Here is a 13,886-nt window from a genome sequence, read left to right on the forward strand (position 1 = left end):
ATTTAGTCAAGGCAGGCTGTGCAAACGCCCAGATCTACTAGGTTTCCTAAAGCACAAAACTATAAAAGACTTTTCCCAAATTGATATATCTTCCCAATCTAGCTTCAAAGAGACTTGGATCCCCTGCGGTAGGAACTACTCATACCTTTGATACAGGATGATTTGCCTCCAAGTGAAAAATGATACAGAACTAAATTGCAATGCAATCAACCATGAGAAAAAGTAGCAGAGATCAGTTTTGTCTGGACAAAGAAGATTACAGGCCAGTGTAAACCTGTGACTTGCAAGTCTGGGGCATGGGCCTTCTTGAGAAGGTATAGCTATTTCTAAAAGCTGTGTTCTCCTCCGTAATGCCAATATTGTGCATCTTCAAGTAACTGACATTCCTGAGGCTAGTTGAAGGAATAACTTCTTCATTTTCTTCCCTGGAATCCTAGAGAACCATAAATTCCACACAAAAGTCCAAAACAGATTTGTTAACCACTTTTTCTGTTGTGTATTTTTTTGATCAAGGAACAAAGTGAGCCATGCTAGCTAAACAGGTTGTCCTTTTCCTAGTTCTACTTGGAGAAGTGAAAAACTTTGTTCCCCTCCCTTGAGACAAGAGGTTCATAATAATGAAGATGCCAGTGTTGTATGGTTTTCAGCACTCCCAGATGTAACCAGTCATAGTTTTATTTTTAACTTTTATTTTTCATGTTTTATCTTTTATAGATTTCTGCTCCATAATCTTCATACTGGTATATGGAGCAGCATGTAAACTTGCAAAATCGATATAGTATACAATTATAAAGTATGCTTAAGCTATTTTATTTATTAGTTTTCCCATCAAAGAAAAAGCAATATTTACTTTCCAGACCAGCTGATTTTGTCCATGAATCCAAACTTGCTTTTCTTTGGTCTTCTGGTGCAGCAGAGAGGTAAGTGATAAAAGCAGCAGATAGTTGAGCTCTTCTTGGAAGTGTACTTAACTCATCCGCTATCTCTGAAACCTGAAAAAAATCAACCCAAACATGATTTTTATTCTACTCTTTACACTTGTGGTAGCAGAAATGAGTGCGGTAGCAGATTCCTCATCTCCATCCCAATGCATGTGATACTATTGTCATATTGCAGTATCTATGGTAACTTGGTCAAACTTAAATATCTTCACATATGAACAATCAGAAATGCATGCTAGGCACACTGCATGCTTGGGTATACTGACACTCTGTGAAGATACTGCTAGCCTATATAGGCTTGGCACACTTTCTTCATTACATGCTTAAGGGCACAATTGTATGCCCCCCAGGCTCAATGCACAAAAGCTTCTGAATGTAAACCTCTCATGCACCCTATGCCTGAACAAGACATGGTCGTGCCAGTATCTGCTGCTGCCATGTTTCACACCCTGATTTTTAGCTTGGCATTCATTTTTGACCATCTAAATAAAGGGGCAGGGAAGGGTGGGATATTGATCAGAATTAGCATAAATTCTTGCCTGGCCCCAGGCAACTCGACTCCCTGCCCCCCAACACATTGCTTTCACTCCCCTCTGAGGCACATCTGCAACCTTGAGGAAGGCAACTAGCTGGCTGCCTAGAGGTCAGGATGGGAGCTCAGCTTTCAGAATCTCAGCTTTGAGATTCCAAGGTGCTGGAGTTAGGACTTCTGCTAACCTTATGATACCCCTCGATAACACTGGGAGGCTGCAAGATTGCATTTTAAAATTTTATTGGCTAATATGAAGAGGAAACGGGAATTTCTGTTTTATCTAGTGACTCTCCTTTCTCGGGAATGGTAGAAAACGACCATGTTCAAAACTATAGGCAAGAAATTAAGGATGTGTGTATATAACTGAGGTTTTGGGTCTGGGTCAGTCCCTTAATCAGTAAAGAACCATACATTAATTAAAAAGAAATAAAATAAAAAATAATTAGAATTGAAAGACTTTAAGAAATCTTTTCAAAAAGATATTTAAGATAACAAAAGTGTGTTCCAACAACCAACCTGTGTATTCCATCTTTTGTGCTCTCTATCAAGTTGCTTAATCAATATCTCTGCAGCTTTCACTGTCTCTTGTGCCTTAGCAACTTCTGCTTCAAGCTTAGCTGCCTCACTTGTTCTTGCCTGGAATCTATAAACCAAATGCACATTTAAGACCAAATGCACATTAAAGCCCCACAAAAAGTGTGCTTTCAAGCCAAGATTAATGCTCATTTAAAAAATATTAGTTTGCTTTAAAAGAAAAAGAGATGCAATTAGCTTTACCATGAAATGTCAGGAAAAAATCCAAATTGTTCAGACAAAACAAATATATACCTGTCTTTTAATTCTGCTACTTTTTGACCAACAGAATTGACCAAGTCTTCCAACTTTTGTTTTCTCTCTTCTGTTTTCCTGAGGTTACTGAAATACATTAGCAATAACAACAGAGATATTCCATATCAGTTTTCCCACACTTTTAGGTAATCTACAGAAGTTTTTCTCACTTGTCCACCACCAAGGGAAGTAAAGCTGGGGAATACACAGGAAAGGGCCTTTTCAGTAATGGCCCTGTACCCCTGAAATCAGCATCCATAAGGAGTTCATCATGAACTATCTCTGCATGTCTTTCAAGAAGGCTCTCAAGACCAACCTGTTTTTGTTGGGTTTCCCATAATTCGTGTACTGTGGATTTTATTTGTATAATTTGTTTCCATAACATCTTATTATTTATTTATTGCATATGTGTACATTTTGAATAGTTTTTATTTGCTACTTGGCTTTTAGAGAGATTTACCCTAAAGGACAGAGTAAAATGTTAAATTAATTAATAAATGAGACTAGCTCTCAACAATCATGAATATTTTCTTAGATAGTATGTAGATGAGCAGTACCACAATGAAGCTAATTCCTACTATGCAAAGAACTGAAGCCACACTGAAAGAGCTATCATATTCTGAGTAAGAAACACAAACTGCATGAAGAAATGTTTTCCTAATGCCAATATCTGTCGGTAAAGTCTATGCTATGCTATGCTATGCTAGTCGCAAAGTCGCCTCCGACCCATCACGACCCCATGGACAAGATTCCTCCAGGCCTTCCTGTCCTCCACCATCCCCCGGAGTCCACCTAAGCTCACGCTGCTTCAGTGACTCCATCTAGCCACCTCATTCTCTGCCGTCCCCTTCTTCTTTTCCCATCTATTGTTCCCAGCATTAGACTCTTCTCCAGGGAGTCCTTCCTTCTCATTAGGTAACCAAAATATTTGAGTTTCATCTTCAGTATCTGGCCTTCTAAAGAGCAGTCAGGGTTGATCTCCTCTAGGACTGACTGGTTTGATCTCCTTGCAGTCCAAAGGACTCACAGGAGTCTTCTCCAGCACCACAATTCAAAGGCCTCAATTTATACTTAAGTATAAGGTTTAAGTAAAATTCTTCTATCAAGTTAGCTCAATGTAAGATATCAGCTTACTTATTATATATTTGATGTCCTCGAATTCAGAATGACAAAAAGAAAAAGAAAAAGTGTGCTACTCACGCTTCAAGGCCTGCCTGTTCTGTTTCCAGAGGCTGAATACGTTCCAGAACATAGGAGTATTGAACATTAGCTTTAACCCATGCTGCTAAGGGTGCAGCTGCAATACTGGCTCTTTTTGCATTCTGCAACATTCAAATATACATATTTTATATTGAGGATACATTAAAGAGCTTTAACAATTTCAACATTCTCCTAAAACTAAGTATAGCAACACATATAGAAAAAAGCTATATAGCAATAGTGGTAACAGCTAAAATCAGTAACAGCAACACTGCAGTGTCATCATATAAAATACATAATAAAAAGTATTATTGGGGACCATCTGGCATTCTTTACCAAATTATTTTGCCCTGTTAAGATGAAGTAACCTTGGATAATGAGTGACTGCAAGCTATAGTCCTTTTCAACAATGTTATGTACGTAAAAGGCTGTATCCACTGCAGAACTACCAGTAACATAAAGTATATTGCACTAAAGTAAACCACCTCTGTTATGTCAGTAGCATTTACTGTCATGATAGGTTTTCTGGGATACCAATCACAATTGCTGTTGGCATTGCACTGAAGATCACTTATGTTACCACAATGTAGCTTATGATTGCGGATGTTTTCATTGGATACTGCCCAAAGAAATTACCTTTGGATCAAAAGATGCCTTATTCTTAGCCAGAAGTTCTTCTACATTCTCACGAATTTCTTTTGGAATATTTCGAGCATCAAAGGTTGCAATGTCTTCTCTCACACCTCTTTTGGCAAGGAAACTGTAAAGTATATTAAATAAGCAAATTTAGAAGCAACAAAAAGAATATAAATTTAGGCATTTTAATGATTCAGTTTTAATGAAAGTGTATGTGTTACAATATATAGAATTCACCTATAGTTATAATCATGGTCTTTTTCTGGTATTCCAAATAATATTATGAACTTTTGAAATTACAGGAAGGCTGTTTTTCAGAACAATTAAAATCTTCAATTACCTCTTCATGCTCACCCATGATGTATCAAAGATACCCATCAGTCGTAAAACTCCTTCGAGTATATCTCTAATAATGTCAGGTGGCATACGCAGGGAACGGATTTCTGACAAAGATTCTGGTTTAATATTTCCAACAGCTAATTTAGCTTCATTAACTAATGGCTAAATAACAAAAAAAGGAGGAAAAAGTTGCTCTGTTTTAACAGAATTGCCATTTCATTCTCTTTATTCTAAAATTAAAATTCTACATTGTCTCCATAATTTCAACAATTAATTGCAAACAGATGAAATTAATAGTATCTTATGATAATGTTTATATAGACCTTGTGGTCATTCCTAAATGGAGGAGAAGGGAATAAGGCCATCAATACTATCTGAATTTTTTCTCCTCTCAGTTCACTGTGACCTTTGTGGCTACTCTTCCCAGCTCTTGCAAAGCAAGAAGCTTTGGTTCTGCTATTGTCAATGCGGTAGCTGGAGCACCAACTTTTAAAGCAGTACTGCAAGAAAAAGAAAACCAGGCAAAAAATAATCAAGAAGGAATGGAGAACTAAAGTAGGGATCACGACACCACACAGTTAGGAAGAAACTAGGAAGAAAAAAAGGAGTTGGGGTGGGGGGTTACAGAGTCTTTCTTTATGTTTTAGCTGTTTGAAATTTTGTTATGTTTCTTTGATTTTATGGTGTTCTTATTTTATTTGTCTTGTTTTTATGGATTGCTGTAAACCTCTCAGAGAGCTTCAGCTCTGGGGCAGTATAGAAATGAAAATAATAGTAATAGTAATAATAGGTATGTATAGGTAGGAGACACAGCAGGTCAGAAAAGAACCATGAGGGAGTACTTTATATGATTAAGAAAGAGATATGTGGGTTCTGGGCAGATTGCTGGAAGCACAACACATTAAGAGCAGAGAGCAAAATATGCTGAGGAAGGGAAACACCATATTAGTCTGAGAGGTGTGTTCTTCTCTCTCTCTGCACCTACACTCATACCTATCCCTAACTTTATGCCACTCAAACAGCTTACTCTTCACCATATTTAACTTACTGTCTAAACCAGTCCTGAAAAAAACTTAGGACTAAATGAATATACTCACATACATTGATATTTGTGCACATTAAATAGATAACACAGAGTTATCGCACAAGCATTTTTTGGGGGGAGGGGGGAGAAACTTGTCCCCTTAAAACCCACATTATTTTTCCTTAATTCTATATAACAGAATGCAATAGTGCATGGGAAAAACACAGTTCCACATGAAGCCTCACTATTTTTTTGTTTTATAAAGCATGATATAAAATCAAGAAAAACTTATGCTTTTTTTCTTTCTGATTACCTGAACCTCCTTTAGTTCATCCTCAATTATTGCTTTCCTTTCTTCAATTTTTACAACTTCTTGTGCTATTTTCTGTTTTATTTTTTCCATTTCTGATTTTTGCTCACTTGCATCCTATGAAAAAGTAGACTGTGATTTAACAGAATTGTTTATCTCCATATACATTTTGTATTTTATTTGATGTTGTAAGCCGCCCCGAGGCCTCGGCAAGGGGCGGCATAGAAATGTTTTAATAAATAAATAAATAAATACATCTGTTCATATGTACAATGAATCTATAAATCTTTGACACAATATGATTATTGCACTGAAGAGAGATTTTATACAAATTAGGCCAGATCTATGCTTTGCTGCCAATACAGAGCCTCACAGGATCAGACAGCACAGCCTTTCTCACTGACCCTGGGACACAATCCAGCCCTGCAATACAGGAGCAGCTACCCACATTTCTGAAATCTGTGCAGCTGCAGGTACAGCAATGCTCAACCAAGTGAGTGGAGATGGCAGTGGCTCTCTCTTTGTGTTATCCTAAAGGATATTAGAACATCAGCATGATTTCATTGTAAGGATTCTTGCACCAACTAGAATCAACATAACTTAACAGCAAGGCACAACAGATCCTAAGCTACCCCAAGCCTCATAACTGCCCAGGCTATCCATCTTTGGAAGGGACAAATGATCATGATATTTTGGACAGATCAGTGTTCAGTGGATATAGAAGTGTTTGTTACAAGTAGAGCATGCATCTATATTGTGGGTTGATTCATACTCATTTTTCAAAAATACTGAATACAACATTGATATAGTATGCAGATCTTCAGTACAATTCTGCACAATAACCAGTGTATGTAGAGACTCTGGATTCATTTGTTTCACGATATTATCAACATAGCATATCTTTTGCATAAAGCTTTTTACACACCTGCATAGAAGCAGTGATTTCTTGAAGGGCAGCATCAGCCTCATCTTGCTTCATTTTAAGCAAAATGCTTTGTTCTTCAGCTTTTTTGTTCAATTCATCAACAAGTGCTTTTGCTTCATTCAGTTTAGCCACTCCAGCCTAAATACAGTTTGGAGGAATATCATTTAAAAATGTACAGAAGCAAAGCTTTCAAATGTGCAAATAACCTACCATCAGCCTTCAGAAATGCTGTTTTAAAAACACAAATCAAATGCATCTGTGTATGAGGTAAGTTAAAATGAAATCAGTATTTGTTTAAGTCAAGATACCAATGCAAATCTAATCAGAAAGGTCTTGACTTTCCTTTAAGAAAATATTCATAATAGTGGTAAAGTGATTATTTTATTCACACTATGGCTAATGTTCAGTTTTAAATGTGCTTAATTTAGGTATTACAATATGACCAGAAGATGGTCACTAATAGGCTATTGAGATGTTCAAGTCATCAGCAGTACTACCAAAATACGGTTATATTTATTAAAAATAATGCTAGGAGGAAAGAAATGGCACAAAAGGCTTACTCAAGATGTTTGGATAAGAGAAATAAATCTCAAACTTGATCAGTTGTGGGCTTCTGGGCTTGACTTTGTCTGCTCTGGTATACCTGTGTTTATGTCTTCCATACTGAATCTGTAATTTCCATCTTGTGTGCTGGCTGTTTCTTTGGCTCAGTCAGTGTAGACTGGTCAAAGAACAAACATATACTTTGGTTGGCTGTGTCTTCCATTTTGTGAGCAAAGTCTCCATCTTGTCTGGCTCAGCAAAAAAGCCTAGCTCAGCAGAGAGGATGGACAAAGGACACCTCAGAACATCAACAGCAATTCATGAGCAAGTGTTTGCTACCAAAGATCCTAACAAGGCCTGCATTCCAAGACCTAACTAGCTTATGTGTCTGTGGGAATCTGCCACCCCTATATCCCTGCTTATCAGAAACCTGCTCAGCTAAGCTGCACTCGCTAGACTGAGAAACTCTCAGGTTGCTTAAAATGCAGGGCTTCACAGCATCAGAAGCAAATAGTGTCTAATTAGGTGTTTACTCTAGCCCTGTTGTGTTTGGACACTGACAGGTAGCTTTGCTGATTGTTCCCGCTGACTGATTCTTGCCTTGCAGTCTAGTTCATGCTGTGTGTTGCAAGTAACTTGCTCAACTCTTTTGAAAGGTACCAAACTTATATTTTGTGTACAACAGGGAACTTCCTTCCTTGTAAGTAAACTTAGATTTTGCATATTATTTCCTTGGAATCTCAAAGAACTATGTAAGCCTACTGCAGGGCACTAACAAGGGGCAATACATCAGTATATTAAAATACTTCTCTACACTGAAGCAAAGTAAATCCAAAAGACTCCAGATACATTCTTCTGAAAAGATAAGGCAAATCAAAAGAACTTTACCTACCTGCAAATGGTTTTGCCTTTTTATTAACTCTGTTCTTTTACTATTATAGATGGCACGATACATATGCAGAAAAGTCATGTATCTTCTGGGTGTAGCTCCATAAGGTTTACATGAATCATGAATCATCAAAAATGATTTTAAGAACTCAGAATCATCTATAAAACAATAAAAAAGTATTTCTATGTGAGCAACAAAATATAAAGATTAAAATTACTAAAACCAAAGTTTATATAGTATATGTTTAAAAAAAAGAATCAATTGAGTCTCCTTCAGAATTTATCTGTTTACAAGAAAAAAAAATCTCTTTTTTCTTACATGCATTACCCCATGTGATAAAATCATTTTGATTTTCAATCATGCCTAGCAGTAGAGTATCATGCCACAAAGGTATCATGACACCATAATTTTCAAGTGGTTTTATCTAATCCATATGCAAATAAAATATTTGGAACTATGTAAATAATAAATATTTTTATATATTCCAAGACTTCCCTCAATTCACCAATTTTAATTTTATTTCCCTGAAATGGGCCTAATTATAATTAAAACTTAATATATAAAAGTTCAGATCTTCACAATTCCATTATTAAACTAATGGACTTTCATTATTATTTACTGAGAGCATTTAATGGTGCATTCAAAATAAACCAGTCAGCCATTTGACACCACACACACACACACAAATGAAAAGTTAGCCTTTCCCTTTTTAAAAAATTCAGAATTAGGATTTCATCTTAGGTCTTTTAAATGACTGTGAGGGCAAATTGTTTCTCCAGTACAATAGCTCCAGAAGTCCCAATTTTGCCAGATAAAGTGATCCAGCAAGGGACTAGTAATAAAGGGCAAGAAAACACAGGTGTAGGCTTCCTGTCCCACAGTAATATGGTCAAAAGAGTGTCCACTGAGCAGACATGGGGCCTCGAGAATATGTAAACACCCTACTCAGTTCTTAATACTATCAAGGTTGTACCGACTGGCTTACCTAGATAGAGCCCTAATGAGGGAAAACACTACACAGAGAGTGCCAGACCTCTAAGTGAAAAATAGTATTCTGACCATTCAATCACCGATTAGCATTGTAAAAATCAAGATCTTCTATTTCCTCATGCACTCTGCACTAAGCACCCAGAGCAATAAATGAAAAAGGTATTATTTCATTCATATCTATACTGCCCAATAGCGAAAGTTCCCTGAGTGGTTCACAAAAATTACTACCCATAAACACACATATGGATGTATACTGATTAGTACCGAATGTGTTTATCAGGTTTCTAGTGACCTCTTATCTTCTTAGTTGGAATTGGTTTTCCCCTCCTATCTTCTTATCCCCCTTGCAGGCTGTCCCACCTTAACCAATTCTTTCTTTGAAGAAACAAATATTCTCTGGTTTTACTGATTGTTATTTATTTGATTATTCTGCCTAATTTAGTAACAGATTGCATATCTAAGTGCCCTGTCCCTTGACTTATTATTTCCTTTGCTCTTCTCTCCACCTGATTTATTCTTCCTGTGGAACATCATTGGTTAAAGATCCCCACAAATATGAATGTGTTTATGAGTATATCAGAGCAGATAAGGACATACAGTAACAATTTCTGCCATTTAGTCAATTCCTTATTCAGAGCTTAAACTGAATTAAGTTAATATAAAAAGTTTAAAGTTTGTGATAAGGTCATTTTTACAATGACATATGATGAACAGATATCATGACTAATAGAATTATGAATGTTTTATATAAGGGATCATAATTCAATGTGTATGTAACTTTAATATTTGTCATGTGAAAAAACCTACACAATGAAATAGCAAAAAAAAAATCTTACCAGAATTCTTCCTTTTGGGTTCCTTTGGTGTTTTACCTGCTTTTTCTCTTTCATCTGATTCACGAAATAACATTTCAGGTATCTAAAATGTACAGTTGAAGATATGAACAAACTGCATCAGTGGGATTATTTACTGCATTTATATTTACCATGGAAATAGCATTGTATCATTGCCACCCATTTTAACCTATATAGTCAGTGCAGACTACTTCTACTCAGCTAAATTATGCACACTCTGAGAAGACAGAGCTGAACAATTATTATAAGGAAAGACATTCTTTCACAGTTTAAAGTGAAAGGAGAATGACTGTGCTTGAAGTTACAAAATTTTCACATTCTAGAAGCAGAACTAGGGAAATGAGGTATAAACTACTATAGCTGCGGAATGAAGGATAAGTATGGAGCCCTGTAAAGCAGTTACAGCCACACAGATAAAATTTCAGTAGCCAAGAATAATTCACTATCCATAGCATAGGACTATTACCTCAGCCTCTAAGTTAATATGTAATCAACAGGAATTAACATTATTAAATAAAATGGATGAATCTTTATTCTTTTCTTCTTGCACTTGCCTTTTTCATACTGCTTTCAGACCAATTTTCCATCCAGAGCACCTGACATTTCTTATGAAGTGCAGGATTACTTTCACAATTTATTGTGAAATTCAAGTTAGTAGAGTCCATAATCAACACAATGTGAAGATTCTGTTGTATTCCTAAAGGTTATAAGTACAATATTAAAAATCATAAATGTATTACCATCTTCCACAACAAGTGCATACCTACAAAAATATTGCCCAGAAGAGGTTTACAGATAACATGTTTACAGATAATAATATTAAATTAATTTCTTAAAACACTGTTAAATCAATAATAACTTTAATACAAATAAAAACAATACCAGAACCCTTTAAAATGTGCCACATCATGGATAATAACTATTGTTTACATGCCAGAGAAAACCTTCTTAAACAAGTGCTTTTAGGAGACATTGTAAACATACCACAATGCTTACTGAAGAGCAAGAATTTTTTTTGTTAACTATCTCTTTATGTTGTTAGATTTTGGAATCTAGTACCCCTGGAAAGTCAATCTATGATAACCTATTTAACTTTTATATTCCATTATAATCCCATTACTATATTAGATGCCCTGACATTAGTACTCTGCATGATGGTATAAGTCCAGCGATCAGATGAACACTACTGTGGCTGAGCACAACTGAGGCCTTTATCCAGTACTCCTCCTGAGCAACTTTTTTCAGCCCTGTACAAGTGTGCAAAACTGAATGTCAGCTGCTATAAAACATTTCACATCAGTTTTAGTACTCTTGTACTTTGAAGTACTCTTAGTACTCTTGTACTTAGTACTCTTGTACTTTTAGTACTCTTGTACTTTGAAGTTCCTGAAGATTTTTCCTCAATTTTACAGTTTTGTCTTGACATTTGTGTCACTTTCCCTGCTATTCCCCAGAGTGAATAGAGTCACTCTGCTTTCCCCACAGTGGGTCGTCAATTTATTTATGCTGTTAGCCATCCAGAGACGTTAGTAATTGGACGGCATACAAATTTTATAAATAAATAAATAAATAAATAAATAAATAAATAAATATTTACTGCTTTGCCATGACAACTGAGTACAATCAATTGCAATCCCATACACTGCTCTGCAACCCATGTATAAGTGACAGTCAGCAACAGAAACCAGTGAAGGGCAGAGAAAATTAAAAGTGGTTGATGACTGCCAAAGAGAAGGAGCTTTAAGGCAGGATGTGCTTCTGTAGAACATGAAATAGCCTTTATAAAAGGAGGCACGCTAAAAAAGGGAGTGAAAAATGAAACCAACAAGGACATCAACAAAGGGGGACATTGATATGCATGGCTACATAGTGGATATGAGGTCTTGTGTAAGATTATTTTTAAGGGTGCAAACATATTACTGTGCCCATAAGGGCTCTGCAAATTCCACTGGGCAATTTCCGTGTGTGTGTGGGGGGGGGGGAGGGGAATCTCCTGGAAGCAGGCAAGCCCAGCCAATAAACTGAAGATAGGGCAATGTAAAGAAATGAAGATGCCTGCTAGCAAAAGTGCCTGGGATATATGACAGGAGCTTGCAAGAAGACAGATGAAGGAAACAAGCCATGGAGTGCCTAATTGTTTGTTGGGTTAGCAAGAGATCAACCAAACAATGCTAACTTCTTCACAGGGTGGATCAGTATAACATGTAAACTTGTCCATATAGTCTGAAATGCTTACTGTATGTAAAATAGTTGAAAACTGGTCCTGTAAATCCATCTTGTGATGCTTGATCTTTCAGAGGGGACAGCAGTGGCTCTAATTCTTCAGTTGTGTACAATCCGGGAACTTCACCTGTTTCAGAAACAGTTATTTGCTTTAGTTAAAATAAACTTACTAAAATAATTTTGAATATTCTTTTTTGTGAGTTCAGAAAATGTTTTAGAACTTCTTTATTATTTCTAAAATTGCCTCAATTTTTCTCTCCAAAAGTAAAACATGCATGCTTTGTGTTGTGGGGTGGGGGAGGAATCAATAAAATATGTTTAGTTTTACTTCATGGGAAACAGGAAAGCCCATGTTCCTCCTTTTCCTTTTCTCTACTTTGAAATAAGGAAAAAATAAAGTTGGTGTCTAAAGGTGAAACCAATATTCTTCTTTGTCATTTAAAAATAAGCAGTTATTTCATTCTTTTAAAGTTCTTTAAAAAATTGGAAATTCCCACTTCCATTTTAGCTGGTTCCCAGTTCAGCACATCATTCAAATGCTAATGTGTAGGGAAGAGAGTGGAGACCCTACATGCCCAATGCTTGCACTGGCTTTTTCTTATAACACTAAAGCATGGCTTAGTTTTATATTCACAAGCAACACTATTGCGTACAACTTTATTTCCTGTTCCCAAACATTTATGTATCCAAGCCTTAAAACTAAGGGTATTTCTGTATAGTACCAATCCATCTACTAAGCCTAATAATGCATGTTGATATATAATACTGAAAGACAATACCATATATAACAAAACATAAAATCAGACCACTGGATAAAATGGTTAACTGAAAATGCAGGCACCATGTTCTATGCTGTCTAACACAGCTGTTTTTTCCAACTGTTATCTAAACAAGCAATAGGGAACACACTGAAAATATGTAGCATTCTCACTAAGTAGTACAACTTGGAATCCAGAGTCTATGGAAATCTTCAATAGCCATCACACATTAAATAACAAGTTGAGATTCTGCTCTTATTGTAGACCATTACATTTTTTAAAAATTGTTCTGAAGTGCCCAGAGAGCTTGGCTATTGGGTAGTATAAAAATATAATAAATAAATCTAGTATGTTCTTCTCACCTGATGATAATAAGCTATTGATCATCTCCAGAAATGTGGACTGGACAAATTGATAGTCTTCAAGCAACAATACAATGTGCTGAGCTTCAATGCCCGCAAGCTGCATCACCTGCAGAAATTCATTTAATTTAAGACAGAGTACAAATTCATACAAATCTAATAGCTTTGTACAGTGAAATATAGCAATTTATGGCAAGACTTTGGTTGCAAGATAAACGACACTGAATACTTAATATGCATGAGAAAAATGAAAAAAGAAAACTGAGGCCTTTCTTCCAAACGTCAGTTCAGCTATCATACATTCTCTTAAACACCTGGGAGGAAAGCTATACCATATTTATTTATTTATTATTTCAATTTATACGCTGCTATCATAGCTCAGAAGATATATACAGATTGTTGAAGGTTATTTGCAAAGAAGAGCAATTGCACTGCCCTGTCCTTCCACCCAATGAATGTTGATCAGGCTGTCAGATTTGTCAGAGTGCAATACTTCTCAAGTTCAACCACATTCAGCACGAAATTGGAGCAC

At 36.1% G+C, this 13,886-nt stretch overlaps 1 protein-coding gene across 2 annotated transcripts in view; it reads right to left on the reverse strand.

Moving 5' to 3' along the window:
• DYNC2H1 (dynein cytoplasmic 2 heavy chain 1) overlaps window positions 1-13,886 on the reverse strand; it is a 183,776-nt gene that overhangs the window by 104,668 nt on the left and 65,222 nt on the right. For both annotated transcript variants that reach the window (XM_044442351.1, XM_044442350.1), the window contains 13 exons: window positions 13,355-13,463; window positions 12,248-12,361; window positions 10,566-10,708; window positions 9,994-10,075; window positions 8,171-8,325; window positions 6,736-6,873; window positions 5,814-5,927; window positions 4,478-4,638; window positions 4,138-4,261; window positions 3,502-3,623; window positions 2,302-2,388; window positions 1,990-2,116; window positions 851-992 (listed from right to left, as the gene is read on the reverse strand). In XM_044442351.1, the coding sequence (XP_044298286.1) occupies window positions 851-992; window positions 1,990-2,116; window positions 2,302-2,388; window positions 3,502-3,623; window positions 4,138-4,261; window positions 4,478-4,638; window positions 5,814-5,927; window positions 6,736-6,873; window positions 8,171-8,325; window positions 9,994-10,075; window positions 10,566-10,708; window positions 12,248-12,361; window positions 13,355-13,463 (1,618 nt within the window). The remainder of the gene's footprint in view (window positions 1-850; window positions 993-1,989; window positions 2,117-2,301; window positions 2,389-3,501; window positions 3,624-4,137; window positions 4,262-4,477; window positions 4,639-5,813; window positions 5,928-6,735; window positions 6,874-8,170; window positions 8,326-9,993; window positions 10,076-10,565; window positions 10,709-12,247; window positions 12,362-13,354; window positions 13,464-13,886) is intronic.

Source organism: Varanus komodoensis, unplaced genomic scaffold, assembly GCF_004798865.1.
Source record: "Varanus komodoensis strain SLA01 unplaced genomic scaffold, ASM479886v1 scaffold4, whole genome shotgun sequence".
Taxonomy (NCBI): domain Eukaryota; kingdom Metazoa; phylum Chordata; class Lepidosauria; order Squamata; family Varanidae; genus Varanus; species Varanus komodoensis.